Below are 24,296 nucleotides of genomic sequence, written 5' to 3'. Positions count from 1 at the left end.
AAACCACTGTAGAATGCTGAATGGGAATAGGAAAGAGTACACATATCTTCAACTGTGATGGCATCTTCACAAAAACTGACTATGTATTAGGGTATAAAAAACATAAATGTAGAAATATTAAATGTGTCTTTTATTGACCACAATGCAGTAAAATTATATTCACTAAAGAGCCTTTGATACTACCGGAAATAAAATACTTAAATAAGCCTATCTTAGAAAAAAATGAAGAAGACATAAACTCCCAATGGGAGGAATAAAAACAATAGATTGATTCATAAGTGAACTCTTCAACATTTAAAGAATAATTAATTCCAATACTAAACTGTTTGAAAAAGTAGGTAAAGAAGAACTACCAAATTCTGTGAAACAAATATGGTCTTGATTTGTATAAAACTTTTTTTCTAAACAAAGAAAAAAACTTTAGACATCCCTAATGAATATTGATGCAAAAATTCTGAATAAACTATCATCAAGGATAATACAGCAATATATCACAAAGAGGTTAATGAACATAGTAATCTAGTGTTTATTGCACCCTAACATCCCAGGTACTGGGGCAAGAGTTCACAATTTGGCAAAAACTGTTGGTAATATTGGGAAACAGTTGGCAGAAACTAGTTGACAGACCAACACTTCATGCTGTCCAGCACTTCTTAAACTATGATGCACAGTTTAAGAAGAGCCAAAAGGCTTGAGAATTGAAGAAGTTTAAGAAACCCAGCACCAAGAGAAGTTCCAAATAGGCTCATGAAAATGTGACATCAGAAAATTAGAAGCACATGGAAGAAACTACCAGTCAAATCTATGGATAAGGAAAATGTTCATGACCAAACAAGAGATAGAGAGGTGAAATGAACATTTATTATTCTATAAAAAGTTTTTGCACAGACAAAACCAATGTATTTAAAATTAGATGAGAATTAGGAAGTTTTGGGGGAAACTTTTTGCAGCAAGTTTCTCTGACAAAGGTCTCATTTGAAAGCTATATAGGTAGCTAAGTCAAATTTATAGGAATAAGACCCATTCCACCATTGATAAATTGCCAAAGGATATGAATAGGCAATCTTCAGAGGAAGACATCTAAGGTATCAGTAGTCGCATAAAAAAAAGTCTCTAAATCACTGATAATTACAAAAATGCAAAATAAAAGAATTCTGAGGTACTAATTCATATCCATCAGATGGGCAACATTGACACAAAGGAAAATGACAAATGTTGGAGGGGCTATGAGAAAACAGATACTTCAATGCACTAATATTGGAGCTGTGAACTTGTCCTATCATTCTGGAAAACAGTTTCACCAGTATGCCTCCTAAAGCTATTAAATTGTATATATCCTTTAATATAAATAATATAAAAATTTAATATAATTTTTAATATAAATAATATAAAATAATGTTAAATTGCTATATTCTTTGATATAGCAATACCCCTATTATACCCTTAGCTCGAAGAGATTAAAAAAAGGCTCCACATGTACAAAAATATTTATAGCAGTTTTTTTTTTGTGATAGCCAAGAATTGGAAACTGAAGAGCTGCCCATCAATTATATGACTAAACAAGTTATGATAAATAAAGGTGATGGAATACTATTGTGCTATAAGAAGTGATGAAGGGGATGGTTTCAGAAAAACCTGGAAAGAATTATAAGATCTGATGCTAAGTGAAGTGGGAAGATCCAGGAGAGCAATTTATACAATAACCACAGTAAAGATATAGTCAGTTCTTAGTTTTCAAGCTGGGAAAAGCTGTGGGAATCTCAGAATGAGAAACATATAATATATGAAAATGTCTTTGCCCCAGGAAAAGCCCACATTTTTGGTTCATCCACTAGAAAAATGATGCATGCCAACTCTTAGAATGAATTGACCAATTTTTAAAAAAAGGATCCTTTAATCTAAAGCAAGTACATTCAATGTATTTTTGATAGTATGAATTTTTGTTGCTACATTGGGAGTGTATATTTGTGTTCCCTATGAGTCTATTTTGATAGCTGTTCAAGAAAGAGGTGCTCAGTCCTTAATAGAATTAAAAATAGTTTAAAATTGTTCACTTTTCAGTGACACCAAAAGTGGAGAAAGAGAAAAAAAAAGCTGGTTTTGCAGCTGGAAATTTCTTCAGTTAAATTTTATCTGGTAATTAAGAACCAGGTCTACAAATAGCCTTCTCTAAATTTTCTATTATCCAGCTTGGAAAGGAGGCTTGTTTATATTGCCTCAAGCAAGCCTCTGAGTTGTCTCTGAAAAAGGTAAATAATTTTGAGGAAAAAAAGCACAGTTTTTTTTAAAGACTTTTGTTTATACCAGCATGATGGATTTCTCTGAATGATTTGTCATAATTCAATTGCCTAAATATAATAAGATTACACTATGTATTTGCAAGTTCTTAAGTAGGAAACCAAATTTGAAGTGCTCTTTATAGGATAAAATGTGAAACTATCTATAAACCTGAAAGTAAAGCTCTGATCACCTGAATCAAAGTTTTGCAATGAATTGAATATTTATTAGAAAACTGTGCTAATTTGAAAAAGGCAAGTTTGATAAGAGGAAAAAACTGGATCTGAAAATTTGAAATTCATGAAACATGACTTGAAAGTATAGAGGTAAAAGTTTAAAAAATTAAGAGTTTTAGAAATAGTGAAATATTGACTCAGTATAAAAACAAATGCAATCTATGATTTGCAATGATCAGTTTGGAATTATAAGTTAGTACCTAAAATCTTTTTAAAAAGAAATTTAAATAGTTTACATCGGCACAGTGTAAACATGAAACTCAGTTAAAAAACAATGAGAGGGGGCCACTAGGTGACGCAGTGAGTAAGAGCACTGGCCCTGGAGTCGGGAAGACCCAGGATCTGTTCCGGCCTCAGATACTTAACACCCACACAAAATAACTGTCCGTGTAACCTTGGGCAAGTTACTTAACCCCAATTGCTTAAAACAACAACAACAACAACAACAACAACAACAAAATGATGAGAGGCAATATGAAAGTGCTCTTAAAAATAAAAAATTCTAAAATGAAACTGCATGAGTAGGTTCAATTTTTGACTCCCCAGCATCAGGAAAGTAAAACTAGTGACTCTTTACTTAAACAGGGACCTTTTTGCCAGTGATCAGTATTCCTAGCATGGACCAATTTAGGGAAAAAAATGGCAGAGAAAAAAGAGAATCCTAGCATTATAGAAAGTTTAAAGAAGTTTTAGATGTCATTGAGAGAAGAGGTGAAGAATAAGATAAAGTCATTGACATCCTTCTTAAACTATGAACTCTACCTAAAGAGATGCTTATTTCCTTCTCAGGGGGTTAGAACTACTTTTAATGTTTCTCATTGTTTCTAAACTTAATTTCACAAATTCTAGTATTCTTATGTAAGCATTTGGAACTTTATAGCAATTAAAAATTGAGCAATTTAAAATTTTGATTTACATTGGGCTTGATAAGTTAATTGAGAAAAATTGTAATTCACAGCATAGTTGATCTGAATTCTGAATGGTGACTGCCGGTGCCACATCTTGTAACTTCTGGTTTCTGAACAAGTATAGAATGTCAGAACTGGTAGTTGAATGGAATGGGTTTTCTATGTTGCTGATTTGGAGATACATTCTACTAAGTTAATGTTCTTTGACTGGCAACAAGTTTTGTTTTGTATTTTGTGTTTGAAGTGTATGAGATACATGAGATTGTTTTATGTTAGTACTATGTTTGTAACTTTCTTGCACTGTCATTTTGGAAATAATTGTATGAAAGTTCTATTGAAATTGGAATGATATGTTGTAATGCCAAGCAAAGGCAACTTCCAAGGTTCAAAATACCAGCATAGCTGCTCTCCATTGAATACAGCATTCACCAAGTGTAATTCAATAATTTCCAAGTTCTACTCCACCTCTGGAAAGTACATTCATTTAGTCAATCACAAAGTCCTTCTTCCAAATGGAGATTAGTTTCCAATCATAAACATAATACATTCATTTGGTCAGTCACAGAGAACAAAAAAAGTCAAAAGTTTCCCACCCCTGGATCACAACTGAATTACAATTATCATCAGTTAACACCAAGCACCTTCTCAAAAGGGGCAGTAGAGAACACAAAGGCCATCTACCCCTGAGTTACAACAAGGTTAAAACATCATCATAGCATTTAATACCCAAAGAGAGGTCTTTTCTTCATCTTGACCCAAGGCAAGTTCTCAGCAATCTCTGTTCCCTGGGAGACAAAGCTTAACAAGGGCACAAGATACATTGCCAGTGTCCTTATTAATTCATTCTCTGTCTGCAGAACAATCCTAGGACCCCTGAAAACATTAGCAAGACCCTTTTCCAGGATTTCTGTAAACATACAACAAGAAAATCATTCTTCAGGGCTTCTGAACCAACAGCAAGGTTTCAAGACCTCTACAACAACAGCACTGTCCTTCACCAGTGGATGCAATTCACTCTTTGTCTACAGAACAGTCTCGGGACCACTGAACCAACAGCAAGGTTCCAGAACCTCTGCAACAACAGCACTGTCCTTCACCAGTGGACGAATCTGGCAAAACAACATCAAAACAGACAGACAAAGTACCAGCATCACAGTCATGTCTCCTCAGTCCTTGGCAGCTCCAGGTGGCAGCTCTCAAAAGTCCTGGGCAGCTCGAACTGGCCCTTAGCAATCCTCTCTCTCTCTCTCTCTCTCTCTCTTTCTCCCTGCCTCCATGATGCTGCTTCCAAAAATTCTTCTGCCTTTCTTCCTCTGCTTGTGCCTCTCTAAAGCCATGCCACCAACTCCTCCCAGTTCAGCCAACAAGTCCATCCCACAAGTGGGATTCACAAGCTCTGGGTTTTAACAGCCTGAAAACCAAGCCAATACAGAGGGATCTTTAAATTCCATTGCTATTACATATGTCTAATATCATTCTTTGTTTTGCTTTTAATTAAGTATTAATTAAGAAATTAAGGTTTTTTTTTTTTTGCAGCTATCAAAAACAGATGCTTTCCCTCCTTCATCTCTTCCTCTCCATCATTAGGGAACAATAGACACATAAAACACTCATGTAAATGCTTATAGTCAAGCAAAACAAATTCTCACATTGGCCATGACCCCAAAATGTTTACCTCAGTCTTCACCTTGAGTCTATTACCTTCCTTTCAGGAGGTGGATCACACATTTGCATGCTTCATCATGGGTTTTTGGAACTGTTGATCACTGAGTTGATCAGAGCTCTGAAATCTTTTTTGAAGTTGTTTGTCTTTATAATGTTTCTGTTATTGTATAAATTGTTCTCCTGTTTCTATTCATTCCCCTCTGCATCTGTTCAATCCTTTCCAGGTTTCTTTTCCTTTAAAAAATTTTTAAGTTAAATTATTTTTGAAGACTGAGTCTCCCTATCTTTCCCTAACTAGAAGGCCATTCAAGTGTCCTGTAGTAAGCACTCTGATTGGCAGGGGGGACTTCGACCTACTTTATTTCTTGACTAGGCTGGCACCCAGAGGGCCTGGGGGTAGGGAGTATTACCACATTAAATCCAAACTTCTTTCAGATACCCCATCAGCTTGGCTCACAGCAGCTCAGAACTCCTAAGCTCAAGAATACTTAGCTTTAGCCTTTCTAGTGAGAGCAGGAGTTGGCAAACTCCAGCCTATGGCCTGCTGCCTGTTTTTGTTTTTGTTCTTAATGGCCTGTGAACTAAGAATGATTTTTATATTTTAAAATAAAGTTTAATGGGAACACAGTCACACTCCTTCATTTGCATATTGTCTCTATTTTCAAGCCATAAAAGCAGAGTTGAGTAGTTATATTAGGGACCATGAAGTGCTCCCTTACTCTGGCACTGTTTGCTTACTTCGCTAAAAAATTACTCTGATGCAGTTATGACACAATAGAGTTTGGAGTGCCAATACAAATTGTTCTGCTGTGAATTTATTTTTTTATTACTAGTGCATACCCATAATGACAAAACAAGAAAAAATAGTTTTATTAAGGTTTTTTGGGAACAAGGTGAGATTGAAATGTTTCTGAATAAGAACCACACTCAACCACTAACCACTATTATTGAACACTGAATGACTTTGGAAATTAATTTGCTTTAGACTTGACAATGTTTCTTAATGAATCCAACCTAAAATCACTAGACAAAACAGAGCTTTACATGCAAAGCTTAAATTGAGGTAAAGTTAATTCAATAACAACTAACATTGTTTGAATTATGAATTATCATTGGGCTGCCTTATACTCTTCCCATGCTGTCAAAAGTTAAAATAAGAAGCGAGATGGCCATTCCCACACAAATTGACATGAGATATATTTTCCAAGCTCAAACTAGAGTTCCAGCAGTGTTTTCTGAACCTCTAATGCAAGTGCAAAAGAAATGTCCATATTTCAAAATCCATATAACTATGCAATTGAGGAGCTTTCATCTTCAAAGGAAAGTGAGGAATCTGGAATCTGCAATGTAATGATTTACTAAAAGACAAATATCAAGAGAAGAATATAATAGAATTCTATAATTGCCCCCAAACTGTTGCTCAATTAAATAGAGGCTTATGTATCGGTATCAGTATTTGACAGTACCTATATGTGTGTGAAAAGGCATTTTCAAAGATAGATTACATGAAATTTCATCATAGATTAGCATTAACCCATGAACATTTGCATTCAATTTTGTTTATAGGGAATATTAATCTTGAATCCTAACAAAATAAAACATTATTCCCCTCCTCCCACCCAAGTAATTCTATTCTTCTCAATAGTAGACTGTATTACAAAATTGTACTCAATTGTACTCAATGCACCATATTCTGAATTTGGCAATAACAATTCTTTCTTGTTTTTGCAAATACCTAGATAATATACATGTTTTTGTCTATTAGCTCACAAAACTAATAATAGCTAATAATAGCTAACATTTATGTAACATTTACTATGTGCCAAGCACTGTGCTAAGTGCTTTACATTCATTATCTCATTTGAACTTCACAATAACCCTGGGAGGTAGGTATTATTATTATCCCTGTTTTATAGATGAAGAAACTGAGGCAAACTTAGGTTGTAACTTGTCAAGGATCATACAGCTAGTAAGTGTCTGAGGAGGGATTTGAACTCATATCTTCCTGACCCCAAGCCCAGTACCACTATATTCCTTAGAAAAATGTTTGCTGGGGTGGCTAGGTGGTGCAGTGAGTAAGAGTGCCGCCCCTGGAGTCGGGAGAACCTGGGATCGGTTTCAGCCTCAGATACTTAACATCCACACAAAATAACTGGCCATGTAACTTTGGGCAAGTTACTTAACCCCAATTGTTTAAAAAAAAAAGTTTGCCAACCTCTGCCTAGCTACAGATATGTGCAACATACCTGGCTCCCATTTTCTCTGAAACATCCCTTTCATAAGTTCTTTTTAAAAATTAAATTGTTGCTATTATTATTTTTCTTTCAAAATTCAACACAGTTTAATAATAATAACCATAATTTTTTAAACAGATAATTAAATATATTACTTGAGACCCAATATGTCCTTGGGTTTCACCCACTCATCGATTTGTTCTGCTGTGAGATATCTAAGTTCAATAGCTGTTTTTTTCAATGTTGATCCATTTTTGTGTGCTGTCTTGGCAATGTTTGCAGCCTTGTCATATCCTATATGAGGATTAAGAGCTATCACCAACATCAAAGATTCATTCGTTTGTTGATCCTTTCTTCATTAGCCTGAATTCCAACCACGCAGTTATCAGTGAAGGAAACTGACACATCCCCCAGAAGCCTTGCTGAATTTAAGACATTTTTATTAGTATTGGTTTGAAAACATTCAATTCAAAATGTCCATTGCTGCCTCCAACTGTAACAGCAACATGATTTCCCATTACTTGTGCTGCAACCATGGTAACAGCCTCACACTGGGTTGGATTCACCTTTCCTGCCATGATACTGCTTCCTGGTTCATTCTCAGGCAAAATCAGCTCTCCTAGGCCTGAGTGAGGACCAGAACCCAGAAAATGAGTATTATTTGCTATCTTTATCAGACTACAGGCAACAGTGTTCATGGTGCCACTGAGTTCAACCAGAGCATCATGAGCAGCCAATGCTTCAAATTTATTTGGAGCAGTAACAAAAGGCAAACCTGTAAGGGTGGCCACCTTTGCAGCCACCTTTTCTGCAAAGCCAATCCTAGTGTTTAATCTTGTACCAACGGCAGTGTCTCCAGCTGCTAACTCATAGACTCCTGGCAAGGCTGTTTTGATTCTTACTATTCCATATTTTAGTAGTTGAACATAGGCACTAAATTTCTGCCCAAGAGTGAGCGGAACAGCATCTTGGGTATGAGTACTGCCAATTTTAATTATTTGAGCAAACTCTTTGGATTTGGCATCTAGAGCATCAGGAAGCTTCTACAATCCAGGTAATAATACTTCAGGGACTTCTGTTGCTGCAGCAATATGCATTGCTGTGGGGAAACTGTCGTTTGAGCTCTGGCTTTTATTGACATGATTGTTAGGATGTACAGGATCCTTACTCCCCATTTTTCCTCCTAATATTTCAATTGCTCTATTGCTAATAACTTCATTGACGTTCATATTTGTTTGGGTTCCAGACCTAGTCTGCTATACCACAAGAAGAAAATGGTCATCTGCAGCTTTTATAATTGCACCAGCAATCTTTGGATCAAGTCCATAATCTTGGTTTACTTCAGCAGCTGCCTGCTTGAAGATGCCAAAGGCTTTTATGACTGGAATTGGCATCCTTTCTGTTATACCTCCAATCTTAAAATTTAATGTAGATCTCACCATCTGGGTGCCATAATACTTATCACTTTGGACTTTGAGTTCACCAAAGGTATCATATTCAATCCGGAATGAGCCTTGACCAGGAAGGGGGGGTTGAGCTGGAGGAGAGGGCTACAAAAGCCTGCTGGGCAGGACGAAGATCTGAAGAGAACGCTGCATGGTACTGGGTGCACCAGGGGACGATATCAGGGAACCTACTATTATTATTTTTAATCAAAAAGCTTCTTCTCTCATAAATTCTCCAGGGAAAAGCTTATAGATCATAGAATTTACTGAACTAGAACACACTAACCTAAATGAAAAATTAAACAAAACAACATAAAATATAAAATTGGCGTTCTTTTAACATTTAGTATCATGTGTAGTACTTTAAGGTTTGCAAAGTTCTGTACATGTTAACTCATTTGATCCTTATGGCAACCTTGTGAGTTATGTTCCATTATTAATCCCATTTTACAGGTGAAGAAATTGAACCTGATTTGAACTCAGATCTTTCTGACTCCAGGCCCAGTGCTCTAGCCAATTGTGTCATTGAGCTGTGTAATTAGGAATAACTTTGCCTTCATGAGGGTCATTTGCCATTCTTTTATCCTAAAGTTTTTTAAATTAATTTTTATTGGCAGGGGCAGGCTGGGAAGCGACGGTGCAGGGCAGGCCAGGAGGAGACCTGACCAACAAGGGGGCCAAGTCATCCCACCAGCCACAAGGGCCACTACCAGGCCTTTCACCAAAGGGCTGGGACTGGAAAGAGCTAGGTAAGAGCCAAATGCAGGGCCCCTTCCCAGGACAGTAAATACTCCTGGGACTACCTCTCCATAGCCCAGAAATTTAAAAAAAAAAAAAGCCCCTATCAGGACCTCCAAGGACCAGGATGGCAGAGTGAACCCAGTTGGCTCCAACCCCCCTCCTCTGATCCTGAAAACATAGTAACTATTGCCCCAGAGTAAAACCCTCAACAGTAAAGGCTTGTGAACCCTAGAGGAAGGGTGTGGCTAGGACCCTGCCTCAAAATGGGTAGAAAGCAAACTACAAAGACTCTGGAATCCTACTATTCTCAGAGGGAGGAACCAAACTCAGAGGGAGACAATGTGGACTCCACACCCACAGCTGAAACATCAACAGGGAATGGGTCCCAAGCATAGAAAGCTCTGCTAGATGAGATCAAAAGGAACTTTGAAAACCAAATGAGAGAAATAGAAGACAAAATGAATAATTCCTTTAGAATCAAAATTACAGAATTAGAAAAACATTTTAATGAAGAAAACAGCTCCTTAAAAAGAAAAGGGTATGATATGGAAAAGGAGCTCCAAAAACTAACCAAGGAAAATTATATGCTAAAAACTAGAATCAACCAAATTGAAACAAATAACTCTATGAGGAACCAAGAATTAGTCAAACAAAACAACAAGAATGAGAAATTAGAAAAAGAGGTAAAATATCTCAATGGAAAAATAACTGACCTGGAAAACAGATCCAGAAGAGATAACCTGAGAATCATAGGCCTACCAGAAAATCATGATGAAAAAATGAGCCTGGACAACATTCTTCAAGAGCTCATTAAGGAAAACTGCCCTGAGATACTAGAACCTGAGTGTAAAATAGAAATCGAAAGAATCCACTGGACACCTGCTGAAAGAGATCACAAATTGAAAAGTCCTCGAAATGTTGTGGCCAAACTCAAGAACTACCAGGTAAAAGAGAAAATACTTCAAGTGGCCAGAAAGAAATAATTCAAATATTGAGGAACCACAGTGAGGATCACACAGGATTTGGCAGCCTCTACACTGAGAGATCGGAGGCAGTGGAATCAATTTTCCAAAAAGCAAAAGAGTTTGGGTTACAACCAAGGATCACCTCCCCAGCAAGACTGATCATATTCTTCCAGGCAAAGAGATGGTCATTCAATGATATAACAGATTTCCAGACCTTCCTGATGAAAAAGCCAGAGCTCAATGGAAAATTCAACCTCCAATTATGAGATGCAAGAGTCACATAGAAAGGGAAACAAGGAAAACACACACACACACACACACACACACACACACACACACACCCTGTTATTTAATAAGAGCAAACTGTTTATAGACAAGTAGAGGGTATGAGTATAAATTACACAAAATGATGATAAAAAAAATCTTATTAAGGGCTACAAAGGGGCTGCAATGGAAGAAGAAGAATGAATGAAGTGGAAAAGGGTAAATTATGCCACACAAAGAGGCATAAAAACAGTATAGCAGAGGAAAAGAAGGGAGGGAAAAATATAAATATTAACAGAAGAGGGAATAGAATGGAGGGAAAGAAACAGATAAAAATTATAACTGTGAATGTGAATGAAATGAACTCTCCCATGAAACGGAGGCAGATAGCAGAATGGATTAAAAATCATAATCCTATAATATGCTGTTTACAAGAAACACATATGAAACAGAGGGATACACACAGGGTAAAGGTAAAAGGCTAGAGTAAAATATATCATGCTTTAGGTAAATTAAAAAAAGCAGGGGTAGCAATCCTTATCTCAGATAAAGCAAAAGCAAAAATGGATCTAATTAAAAGAGATATGGAAGGAAACTATATCCTGCTAAAAGACACCATCGAGAATGAAGCAATATCATTACTTAACATATATGCACCAAGTGGTATAGCATCCAAATTCCTAGAGGAGAAGGTAAAGGAATTAGAGGAAGAAATAGATAGCAAAACTAACTAGTGGGAGACCTTAATATCCCCCTATCTGAGCTTGATAAATCCAACCTTAAAAGAAACAAGAAAGAAGTTAATGAGGTTAATAGAATTTTAGAGAGGGTAGGTATCATAGATATCTGGAGAAAACTGAATGGGGATAAAAAGGAATTTACCTTCTTCTCAGTGGCACATGGCACATACACAAAAATTGATCATGTTCTAGGACATAAAAACCTCACAATTCAGTGCAGAAAGGCAGAAATAATAAATGCATCCTTCTCAGATCATGATGCAATAAAAGTCATATGCAATAAAGGGCCATGAAAAGACAGACGAAAAACTAATTGGAAACTAAACAATTTAATCCCAAAGAATGAGTGGGTCAAACAAGAAATCATAGAAACAATCAGTAACTTCATTCAAGAGAATGACAATAATGAGACAACATACCAAAATTTGTGGGATGCTGCAAAGGCAGTTCTTAGGGGAAGTTTTATATCCCTGAGTGCATACATGAATAAATTAGAGAAAAGAGAGGTACATGAATTGGGCATGCAAATGAAAAAGCTAGAAAAAAAAATTGAAAATCCCCAATTAAATACTAAATTAGAAATACTGAAAAACCAAAGGAGAGATTAATACAATCAAAATTAAGAAAACTATTCAATTAATAAATAAAACTAAGAGCTGGTTTTATGAAAATAAAACAATAAAATTGATAGACCCTTAATCAATAAGATAAAAAAGAAAGAAGGAAACCAAATTATGAGTATCAAAAGTGAAAAGGGTGAACCTACCACCAATGAAGAGGAAATTAAAACAATAATTAAGAATTATTTTGCCCAGTTGTATGCACATAAATTTTACAATCTTATTAAAATGGATGAATATTTACAAAAATATAGGTTGCCCAAATTAACTGAAGAGGAAGTAAATTACTTAAATAGCCCCATTTCAGAAAAAGAAATCAAATAAGTCATCAGTGAACTCCGTAGGAAAAAATCTCCAGGGCCAGATGGATTTACTAGTGAATTCTACCAAACATTTAAAGAACAATTGGTTCCAATACTCTACAAACTATTTGGGAAAATTAGTGAAGAAGGAGTCCTACCAAATTCTTTTTATGACACAAATATGGTATGATACCTGAATCAGGAAGAGATAAAACAGAGGAAGAAAATTATAGACCAGTCTCCCTCATGAATATAGATGCAAAAATTTAAAATAAAATATTAGCAAAAAGACTACAGCAACTTATCACAAGAATAATACACTTTGATCAGATTTATTCCAGGAATGCAAGGATGGTTTAATATTAGGAAAACCATCAGTATAATTGATCATATCAACAATAAAACTAGCAAAAACCACATGATTATCTCAATGATGTAGAAAAGGCTTTTGACAACATACAACATCCATTCCTATTAAAAACACTAGAAAGAATGGGAATAAATGGAGCCTTTCTTAAAATAATAGGTAGCATCTATTTAAAGCCATCAGCAAGTATTATATGTAATGGGGAGAAGCTAGAAGCATTTCCAATAAGATCAGGGATGAAACAAGGATGTCCACTATCACCCCTCTTCTGGTAGTAGAATTTGGTAATAGAAATGTTAGCAGTAGCAATTAGAGAAGAAAAAGAAATCAAAGGTATCAAATTAGTCAAAGAAGAGACCAAGCTATCACTCTTTGCAGATGATATGATGATATACTTAGAGAATCCTAGAGAATCAAGTAAAAAAACTACTCGAGACAATAAATAAATTTGGCAAAGTTGCAGGATATAAAATAAACCCACATAAATCCTTGGCATTCCTATATATTTCCAATGAAATTCAACAGCAAGGGATAGAAAGAGAAAACTCATTTAAAGTTACTGTAGACATTATAAAATATTTGGGCATCTACCTGCCAAAACAAACCCAAGACCTATATGAACACAGTTGTGAACAAAACACTTTTCACACAAATAAAGTAAGATCTAACCAATTGGAAAGACATCAGTTGCTTGTGGCTGGGTCAAGCTAATATAATAAAAATGACAATTTTACCTAAATTAAATTATATATTTAGTGCCATACCAATCAGTTTACAAAAACACTACCTTATAGAGCTAGAAAAAATAGTAACAAAATTCATTTGGAAGAACAAAGGTCCAGAATATCAAGGGAATTAATGAAAAGAAATGCTAGGGATGGTGGACTAGCTATACCAAATTTTAATCTGTACTATAACGCAGCAGTCCTCAAAACTAATTGGTACTGGCTGAGGAATAGAGTAGTGGATCAATGGAATAGATTGGGTACACGAGACTCAGCAGTCAATGACTATAATAATATAATGACTATAGTAATCTACTATTTGATAAACACAAAGACCCCAGTTTTTGGGATAAGAACTCACTATTTGACAAAAACTGCTGGAAAAACTGGAATATAGTATGGCAGAAACTGGGCATAGACCATTATCTAACACCATATACCAAAATCAAGTCTAAATGGGTGCACGATCTAGGTATTAAGGCTGATACTCTAATCAATCTGGGAAAGTAAGGAATAGTATACCTGTCAGATTTGTGGAAAGGGGAAGACTTTATGACCAAACGAATTAGAGGGCATTATAAAATGCAATATGGATAATTTTGATTACATTAAACTGAAAAGCTTCTGTACAAACAAAGCCAATGTAACCAGGATTAAGAGGGAAGTGGAAAATTGGGAAAGAATTTTTACAATCTATGTCACTGATAAAGGACTCATTTCTAAAATATACAGAGAATTGAGTCAAATCTATGAGAATACAAGTCATTCCCCAATTGTTAAATGGTCAAAGGATATGAACAGGCAGTTTACAGAGGAAGAAATTAAAGATATTTATAAGCATATGAAAAAATGCTCTAAATCACTATTGATTAGAGAAACACAAATCAAAACAACTCTGAGGTACCACATCTCACCAGTCAGATTGGCTAAGATGACAAAACAGGAAAATGACAAATGCTGGAGAGGATGTGGACAAATTGGAATACTAATGCATTGCTGGTGGAGTTGTGAACTGATTCAACCATTCTGGAAAACTATCTGGAATTATGCCCAAAGGGCTATAAATAATTTCATACCCTTTGACCCAGCAATACCACTTCTAGGGCTCTATCCCAAAGAGATCATAGAAGTGCGAAAAAGAACCATATGTACAAAAATATTTATAGCAGCTCTTTTTGTGGTAGCAAAAATTGGAAATTAAGGGGGTGCCCATCAATTGGGGAATGGCTGAACAAGTTGTGGTATATGCATGTTATGGAATACTATTGTGCAATAAGAAATGAGGAGCAGATGGACTTCATATTTACCTGGCGAGGCTTATATGAACTGATGCTGAGTGAGAAGAATAGAGCCAGGAGGAATTTATACACTATTACAGACACAACGTATGTGTGATGACCAGCTTTGATGAACTGGACTCTCCTCAGCAATCCAGAGTCATAAGTCAACCCCAAAAGACTCATGATGGAGAGAGATGTTTACATCCAGAGAAAGAACTGAGGTTGAACCCAGATTGAAGCAAACTACCTGCCCTTTTTCGTTTTCTTGTTTGGTTTTGTTTCCTCTTTCCCATTCTTCATTCCATCTGTTACAATCCTTCTTTATAACCTGACTAATGCCTAATATGAAAGTATTTGCAGATATTACAGTTGATTATATGCCGCCATGGGGAGGGAGGGGAGAGGGAGAGAAAATTTGAAACTCAAGGAATTGTGGTAATGAATCTTGTAAACTAAAAGTAAACAAATTAATAAGACTAGAAAAAATTAAATTATTAAACATGTTAATTTCTTTAGTCTGGGTTATATATGATAAATTTCACCTATTTTTTTGAGTTGCCTATCTACTCTTTGTACTGCTGTTTCTTTGAGTCAACTAGGTATTGTCCATTTGGACAAATAAAAAGAAAATGGCAAGACTATTTAAAAAGTTCTATAAATATATATTTTTTGTCTATAAATATTTTTAAAACATTTAAAACCATGTTATGTTACCTGTGGCCTCTTACTATAATTAATTAGAATGTCTGGTGCTTAGAGTCTATGGATTCTTGTGGTTTATAGGTGGAAGAAATTATTTCCAATATTTTCTGAGAGGGTAGACACTGTTCTTGACCTTCAGTTGTAGCTGCAACTTAAATTGTAACTTTTATGTGGCCTTTAATTATTCCTCTCCTTTCCACCCATTTGGGATTTGGCTAAATCTCAAATAGCATCAAATATTAAATTAAGCAGAAAATAGTTATTAGAGTTTTTAAGGCATCCACTGGCAAAGGTATTTAAAACTTTAAAAGTGAACAAAGGCACGTGTACTATCAATTTACATATACAAATTAACGTAACAACTTACATATAAAAAGAATAGGAAAGGTGTTTAACAAGGATTAATTTTGTGTCAAATCATGTCTTTTTAGCAAATACACAAAAGACATGGTACAGTATCTAATAGTGAAGTTATCCTCTGAGTAGTCATTTTTCTACTGATCTGTGTAATTATATCTCCCTCTCGTGGCCTTTTGGTGAATTGTAAAAAACTAGACTGCAAAATGAAACTCAAAATGTAATTATTTGATAAACTAAAAAAATGATGTTTATGAACCATAAGGAACATATTACACTCTATAGCCCAACTACACCAGCCTTCTGCTTTAGGAAGTTCCATTTCTAAATCATTTTAGACAATTAGGAAACTATTCTCTCAGAGTCCGCCAGAGTAGATTTTCTAGGTTGGTGAAGGAATTATCAATAGGTGAAACAGTGATAAATACTAATATTTTAATTGTTGTCACTTCCCCAAGAAAAAGACTGTGAAGATTATAGGCCATTTGGTTTAACCTAACAAAATTTACATAGAATTTAACAAAAAGATATTTCTGTGTATACTTGTATTTCCTTAAGTCCTTAGAAAGCTATTCTACCTTATGGGGTCACCAAACTTCTTAGGTGATGCCGAAACTAACTTGATTTTGGATTTGGTGCAAAGTATTACCTTGTAAGAGTGGATAAGCATGAATGAGGATATGTACTTAAGTATTATGAGGGGCAATGTGATGCAGTCAACAGAGTTGGCCCGGAGTCAAGAATATACAATTTAAGTCTTGCCTCCCTTACATAGTAGGTATGTGATACTGGACAAATCACTTAACCTCTTCTCAGTGCTGTAGGAAACTCTCTAAGACTGTACAAATTGTTCAAATGATGAGTGGTGAAAGGACATGAATAGATGGTTTTCAAAGGAAGAAATCTAACCTATCAATAATTATAGGAAAAAATAGTCCAAATCACTAATATTAAAGAAATGCAAATTGAAACAATCTTGAAGTTCCTTATACCCATGGGATTGAAAAAGGTTAACAAAAAAAGGAAAATGCCTAATGTTGGAGGAGTTCTGGAAATAGGCACATTAATGGACTGTTGGTGGAGTTGCTAATTAGTTTAGTCATTCTGGAAAGCAATTTAGCTCTAGGTCCCTAAAGTTACTAAACTGGGCATACTTTCTGACCTAGAGAAACCTACTACTAGTTTTATTTCTACACCTCAAAAAGATTTTTTTTTAAAGGAAAAGAACTCAAATATACAAAAAATATTTAGAACAACTCTTTTCATAATAGCAAAGAATTGGAAATTAAGGGAGTGTTCCTCAATTGACTGAACAAATTATGGTATCTGAATATAATGGAGTCTACTGTGTCATAAGAGAGATAACAGAAGGGATGGATGCAGAGAATCTTGGGAAGGCTTATATAAATTGATGCAGAATGAAATGAGCAGAACAATCTATATAATAACAACATTGTAAAGATAAACATCTTTGAAAGACTTGACATGTCTGATCAATGCAATGAATGAACATCCATGATATGGGGGAACAATAATGAATCATGTTCCCCATCTCCTGACAAAGATGTGATAAACTCAAGATGCAGAATGAGACTTACATTTTTAAACATGACAATTATGGAGAGGGGGTGGAGCCATGATCGTGGAGTAAAAAAAGGAAGTTTTCTGAGCTCTGCTCTAACCGCCTCCAATACCTGTAAAATATGACTCTAAACAAATTTTAGAGCTAAAGAACCCACAAAGTGATAGAGAGAAACAAATCTCCCACTGAAGGCAGCTGGGAAGGTCGAAAGGAAGGGTCTATCACACCAAGCTGGGAGCTGAGCACAGTTCCCCCCCAAGTCTTGTAGTTCTGGCCCCAGGGCAGCCCCGACCAGCAGCGCAAACTGGCCAGAGCAGACTTCAGGTGAGTGAATCATTGGCAGCTGTGGCAGTTTCCAGACTTCTCAACCCATAAATGCCACAGAGAAAGTAAAAGGTCAGTGGGGGACTCTGTTGGAACTGGGTGATGGAAGAGCTCAGTCCAGCCCCTGCCTCTGGGACCAAAGGTGGTAGAGGAGGGGAGGCTGCAGATGCTGCTTCGTGGCAACCTCCAGAGCTCCTGGCCTGCAGACTGTAGGGAGACCAAGTGACCATTCAGAGGGTAATTGCAAGCTTTGACCTGCTTGGATCTGGATCACAGTCATGGGTGGTGGTCCCAGCATTTGAGAAAACCCCAGCGATTTGGGATATAGGTCTCTCCACTCTGGAGGCAGAGTTCTACCATAGCAAAGAGCTCAAAAGTCAGGTAATTGGCTGGCAATATGAGCAAGCAGAGGAAGCACAATCAGACCATAGAATCCTTTTTGGGGGACAATAAGGATCAAAACATGGAGCCAGAAGAAGTCAACAAAGTCAAAACTCTTGCACCAAAAGCTTCCAAGAAAAATATGAATTGGTTACAGGACATGGAGGAGCTCAAGAAATATTTTGAAAATCAAGTAAGAGAAGTGGAGGAAAAATTGGGAAGAGAAATGAGAATGATGCAAGAAAATCATGAAAAGCAAGTCAACAGCTTGCTAAAGGAGACCCCCCAAAATACTGAAGAAAATAACACCTTAAAAAATAGACTGACTCAAATGGCAAAAGAGGCCCAAAAAGCCAATGAGGAGAAGAATGCCTTAAAAAAAAAATTGACCAGATGGAAAAGGAATCTCAAAAACTCACTGAAGAGAATAAGTCCTTCAAAATTAGATTAGAGCAAATGGAAGCTAATGACTTTATGAGAAATCAAGATACTATAAAACAGATCCAAACAAATGAAAAAATAGAAGGCAATGTGAAATATCTCATTGGAAAAACCATGGACCTGGAAAATAGATCCAGGAAATAGAATTTAAAAATTATTGGGCTACCTGAAAGCCATGATCAAAGAAAGAGCCTAGAAATCATTCTTCAAGAAATTCTCAAGGAAAATTGCCCTGATACTCTAGAACCAGAGGGCATAATAGAAATGGAAAGAATTCACTGATCACCTTTTGAAAAGATCCCCAAAAGAAAACTCCTAGGAATATCATAGCCAAATTCTAGAGCTCCCAGGTCAAGGAGAAAATATTACAAGCAGCCAGGAAGAAACAATTTGAGTATTGTGGAAACACAATCAGGAAAACACAAGATCTAGCAGCTTCTACACTAAGAGATCAAAGGGCTTGGAATATGACATTCTAGAGATCAAAAGAGCTAGGATTAAAACCAAGAGTCACCTACTCAGCAAAACTCAGTATAATACTTCAGGGCAAAATTGGGTCATTTGGTGAAATAGAGGACTTTCAAGTATTCTTGATGAAAAAACCAGAGATCAACAGAAAAATTGACTTTGAAGTATAAGAAGCAAGAGAAGCATGAGAAGGTAAATAGGAAAAAGAAATCATATGGAACTTGTTAAAGTTGAACTATTCATATTCCTTTATGGAAAAACAATAATTGTAACTCAGTATGAGGATAGTTGAAGGGAATATATATGTATATGTATACATATATGTATATGTATATGTATATATATACATACAAAGGTATATATAGGAAGGTATATATGTGTATAAATATGTATGTGAGTGTGTGTATATGTGTGTACATGTACACATAGACAGAGGGCACAGGATCAGTTGAATAGGAAGGGATGATATCTAAAAAACAAAATTAAGAGGTGAGAGGGGAATATAATGAGAGGAGAAAAGGAGAGGTAGAATAGGGTAAATTCTCATATAAAAGAGGCAAGAGAAAACTGTTACAATGAAGGGGAAGATCAGGAAGGTGAAAGGGAATGGGTCAACCTTACTCTCCTTAAATTTGACTTAAGGAGGGAATAACATACACATTCATTTGAGTATCTTACCCTATAGAAAAGTAAGGGGGAAAGGCATAAGAGAGGGGATGATAGAAGAGAGGACAGATAGTGGGGGAGGGTAGTCAAAAGCACATATTTTTGAAAAGGGACAGGGTTAAAGGAGAAAATAGAATAAGTGGGGGATGGGAGAGGATGGAGGGAAATGTAGTTTATCTTTCACAATATAACTACTATTGAAACGTTTTGCATAACTACACATGTAAAATATATATTGAATTGTTATCTTCCCAGTGGGACTGGGTGAGGAGGGAAGAATGGGAAGAATCTGGAAATCAAAGTTTTAAAAACAAATGTTAAAATAATTTTTAAAAGTTTTTTACATGCAACTGGGAAATAAGATATACAGGCATTGGGGATAGAAATCCATCTTGCCCTATTAGAAGGTTGGAGGGAAATGGTGGAGGATATAAGAGACAGCAGATTGGGGGAAGGGGTATTCAGTAGGCACACTATCTTGGGATGGTGGGTAGGGGAAAGAGGGGGAGAAAATTTGCAACTGAAAATCTTGTGGAACTGAATGTTGAAAACTAAAAATAAATTTTAAAAAATAAGAAAAAAAGGAAGTAAAAAACATAACAATCATGGGAATTTGTTACAAGGGTTTTAACTTTTTTTTTTTAATAGGGTAGAGGAAGGAAGCATTGGTAATAAAACAGTTAACTTTTAAAAAGTCTATCAAGTTGCAAAGAAGGTGCTGACCTATATTGGTAGAGAGAATTTCCTCATTTAGGAGTTCCCTATGTCAAGAAAATTACAGCTTGAATTTTTATCCCTATAAGAACACAGTCCCACATTAGTTTAAACTTTTTCCTCCCAATATAGATTGTTTAAAAGTCTGAATGTGCACTGTAATTATTTTTCAATGTATACATATACAACATGTAGAGATTTATAATATCTATAGATCTATATCCTTCAATCTCTATCTGGTTCCTTTAGGTGTCTGGCTTATGTGGAGTGGTCTATATTAAGTTGAATTTGTTAATAATTGAATAGACACAGAAGTTCCAACAACAAAGTTGACAAGGTCAAATTTAGTTTGCTACTGTATTTGAACAATACAGATTCACAATCTTAAATGAATTTCTTTTTCTTTAATGTTAGAAAGAAACTACAATGAAATGTCAGAGCATGAAAAGTTAAGCCTAGAAAGAAAAAAAATGATACTCTGGAGAACATAAAGCATCTTATTTATGATCTGTTTAACCTTTTCATCTTAAATGGAGGCACTGAAACCCAGAGAGAAGGGAGTTTCTCAGGTTCAGAAGGCTAGTTAATAGTCTTAGACTGGAGGATGGTAGGATCCTGACTCCTAGTTTGGGCTTTCCAGTGTACTGGAAAGTAGGAAAAGTGAAAGTGTATGTGTTCCTGGCTTCCATTACATCTAAATACAAGAACTTTTATTATAGGCAAAACCCCAAAAGATAATATTTGAACTTTATAGAGCTGCTGAAGACATATCAAGACAGAAGCTGCACCTCCTCTTATGTAGCTATTGGGAGACATGTTTTGTGCCCTCTCAAATCTTTTCAGTCTTCTCCAGGGTCCTTCAATACTTAACAATCATTGTTTTGTCCATTGTTTTGGTATAATATGTAAATAAATTACAAAGAAACATAAACGAATTCTATCATTGTTCCTGCCTTTCACTTAGAATATCAGGTAAGAGAAGGTTATCTTTCTTTTTATCTTTTTCATTCTCTGTCTCTCTCTAGGGATGTAAGATTGTGTATGTGAGAGATTAGAGAGGAGAGGAGGGAGAGAAAAATGGACAGATCCTGAGAGACAGGCAAGGGAACAGAGAGAAGGACAAAGAGACAAGGAGGGACAGAGAGATAGAAAGATTGCAAGATTGAGAAAGACATTTAAAGAGGGAGATCAGCCTCCTTAGAATTTTTTAATTCAATTCAACCAACATTCATTCATTAAGTATTTATTATACACAAGGAACTGGGGATAAACCTCTCTCAGTAGTTTACATTTAATTTCTTAGAATATATAAATTCAAGTATATAAATTGGAATTTAATCACATCTCTTCCCACCTCACTTTGTAAACCCTAAAAGAATATTATTTCTATAACCCTAAGGGTATAAGGCCTATTGCATTGTTTTTCAAAATTGCAGCTAGGCTGGAGTAAGTAGCAATTTATGCCAGAACAAAAGAATGCTGGAAGATCAGTTTATTTTGGAAGGTGCTGGATGACATTTTTTTTGGTAGTGTATTTCCCCAATCTGTCTTGATCATCATTGTCAAAATTAATTTTCCTAAAATGCACCCCTGATCAGGTCATTTTTTTACTCAAAGAATTAAGCCAGCTCCTCATTGACTATCCTCTTTAATCTGACATTTGAAGAGAAGGCCTGCACAATCTGATTTTAATCAACCTCTCCAATTTTACCTAGGACTGTTTCCCTTCAAATATTTCACAGCAGTCAGATTCCCAAACACTTTCTGCCCTTTCACTGCTTCTTATGCTTGGAGTTGTCTTCTTACCCTCCTAGCCATCACCCTCTCCAACTGCTGAAGTTCTACTTAGCCTTCAAGGCTAGGTTCAAATGCCTTCCCCCAAACCTACAGCATGCATTTGCCATTTTTAGTTCGCCAGTCTGTTTTCATAGCACCTATACACTTTACTTTTGCATTATATTGATTTGTATACATTCATCTTCTCCCTTACTAGATTAGAAATTTTTTGAGTGTTCCCTTCAGAATTTAGACCATTTATAGCAAATACCGGGTGCTTAAAAAACATTGAATATTGAATGAGAAGACCTGTAAGGAGTCAGAAGACTATTCAAATCCAGCCTAACTGGGGTGAGTTCATTTGACCTCTATAGGCCTTAACTTCCTCACTTGTAAAATGAGGAGTTCCAGCTAGATGATTTGGGGTCTTCCAGCTCTTGATCTAAGTCACTTAACCTTGGTTCCCTCTTCTGTAAAATTAGGAGGTTGTTCTAAATATCTGGTCTCTGGGATCCTGTGAAGCTCAGGCACCATAACAAATAGATACAGGAAAAGTAGCTGACTTGGAGCTGTGTGGCATTGGTAAGTCGGTCCCTCTGCGTCTGTTTCCTCAGTCGAAAAAAGGGTGGCCATGGTCCTAGAAGGCTTAAAAGCCCTTTCCCCAAGGGATCTAGAAATCTATGACATAATAGCGCCCGGCTCTACAGGGAAAGGAGGCAGGGGAGAAACTGACGGGAGGATGGGGAGCTCTCTGCAGAGAGCCGGGAGCCAATGGTTTTCTCCCAACTCAGACTCCCTCCTTTCACTCAACCAGGCCCCCCCAAAGCCGCAGCAGACAGCACCTCCTGTTCTGCGCTGGGCGCTGGTCCGAGCCAGCTGCAGCGGCCGCAGAGGGTGGGGCTTTGGCGCGGCCACCCACCCCCAATGCACCAGTTTCTGTGGATGCTGGGAAGAAAGGGGCGGAGTTAATCGGGTTCGCAGCTCGCTACTGCTCTCGTTTCAGCCACATTACGCCATAGGAAGGAAAACAAAGCTAAAGCCCAGCCAGCTCTCCGCTTCAGGTGCAGGCTTCTTTGTGGAATCCGCGGCCTTCAGCCACCGGCAGGCTTCTCAAGCCATGGCAAGTTAATTTTCCTTTGTCTTTCTCCTCGCGCAATGTTCCCCTCTTTTTTTCTCTCCCTTCCATTCCCTCCCCGCTTCTTCCCAACCCGGAGCATCTTTTCTTCCCCCTTGCTACCCTAACTCAGTCCTTCCCCAAAAGTCTAAAAGACGAGAGATATGGGCAAAGCTCCCTGGAGCGAAGCAGAAAGGGCGGGCGTCAGGTTGCATGGAGGTCCGAGGGATGGAGATCAGGGAAATGTCACCATCATCCTCTACGGGGCTGTAGCACGACCCATCCGGCCCTGAGCTTGCATCTAGGTCTGCATGAAGGGCAGGCAGAGACATCGTACTCTGCCCGACCCCGTTACTAAAAGAGATCTGGCAACCCCCTTTTAGTGATCGTTAGCTGTTGTGTTTTGCACCCCGCGAAGTCCTTTGTCTGTGTTCTCATCACAAACAAATGCTCTGCAAAATAGCGCTCTCTGGTTGTTAGGGCGATGCGCATACAACAAATATGGCCGCTGCAGAAAAACCGAGGGCTTAGCTCATTCTTCGGGCTCGAGATTTGTCATGAAAAGCGGTGCCTCGCAGGGGCGGCGGGCTCAGCCGAGCCTTTACCGGTGAAACTCTTTCTAGACCATCGTGTTCTCCGTTGGGGTGGAATGGCCAGGGCTGCGTCGCATCTGGAAAGCCCAGTGTAAATTTTGGTAAAAAAAAAAAAATCAAGTTGAAAGCCTGAGAGGGGGTCAGAGCTTTCTGTAGGTGGGGCAGAATTGCTGTGAGAAAGAGGGAGGGGGACAGAGAGAAGGGAGGGGGATAAAGAGAGTGAAGGGAGGGGGGGAGAGAGAAGGGATGGGGAGCTCAGAGAGAGAGGAGAGACAAGGGAGGGAGAGCTCAGAGAGAGAGGAGAAAGAAGGGAGGGGGAGCTCAGAGAGAGGAGAGAGAAGGGAGGGGGAGCGCAGAGAGGAGAGAAGGGAGGGGGAGCTCAGAGAGAAGGCAGGGGGAAAGAGGAGAG

General features: G+C 37.1%; 2 protein-coding genes and 1 pseudogene across 2 annotated transcripts in view; 1 reads left to right on the top strand and 2 right to left on the bottom strand.

The window, feature by feature from the left end:
- The window catches only part of TNFAIP6 (TNF alpha induced protein 6), a 492,222-nt gene that overhangs the window by 117,918 nt on the left and 350,008 nt on the right, over nt 1-24,296 (bottom strand). The gene's annotated exons all lie outside the window — the stretch shown is intronic.
- On the bottom strand, nt 7,472-9,044 carry LOC138155550 (fumarate hydratase, mitochondrial-like; annotated as a pseudogene).
- RBM43 (RNA binding motif protein 43) overlaps nt 22,905-24,296 on the top strand; it is an 8,925-nt gene continuing 7,533 nt past the window's right edge. The window contains exon 1 of the mRNA XM_069080458.1: nt 22,905-23,300. Within this exon, the coding sequence (XP_068936559.1) occupies nt 22,920-23,300 (381 nt within the window). The 5' untranslated portion in view covers nt 22,905-22,919. The remainder of the gene's footprint in view (nt 23,301-24,296) is intronic.

The sequence above is a fragment of the Petaurus breviceps genome, unplaced genomic scaffold (genome assembly GCF_028583685.1).
Source record: "Petaurus breviceps papuanus isolate PSGF00001 unplaced genomic scaffold, PetGlider_PUasm1.0 91133, whole genome shotgun sequence".
NCBI classification, from domain to species: Eukaryota; Metazoa; Chordata; class Mammalia; order Diprotodontia; family Petauridae; genus Petaurus; species Petaurus breviceps.
The sequence above is the reverse complement of the archived record's forward strand: the minus strand, read 5'-3'. Positions and strand labels throughout refer to the sequence as shown.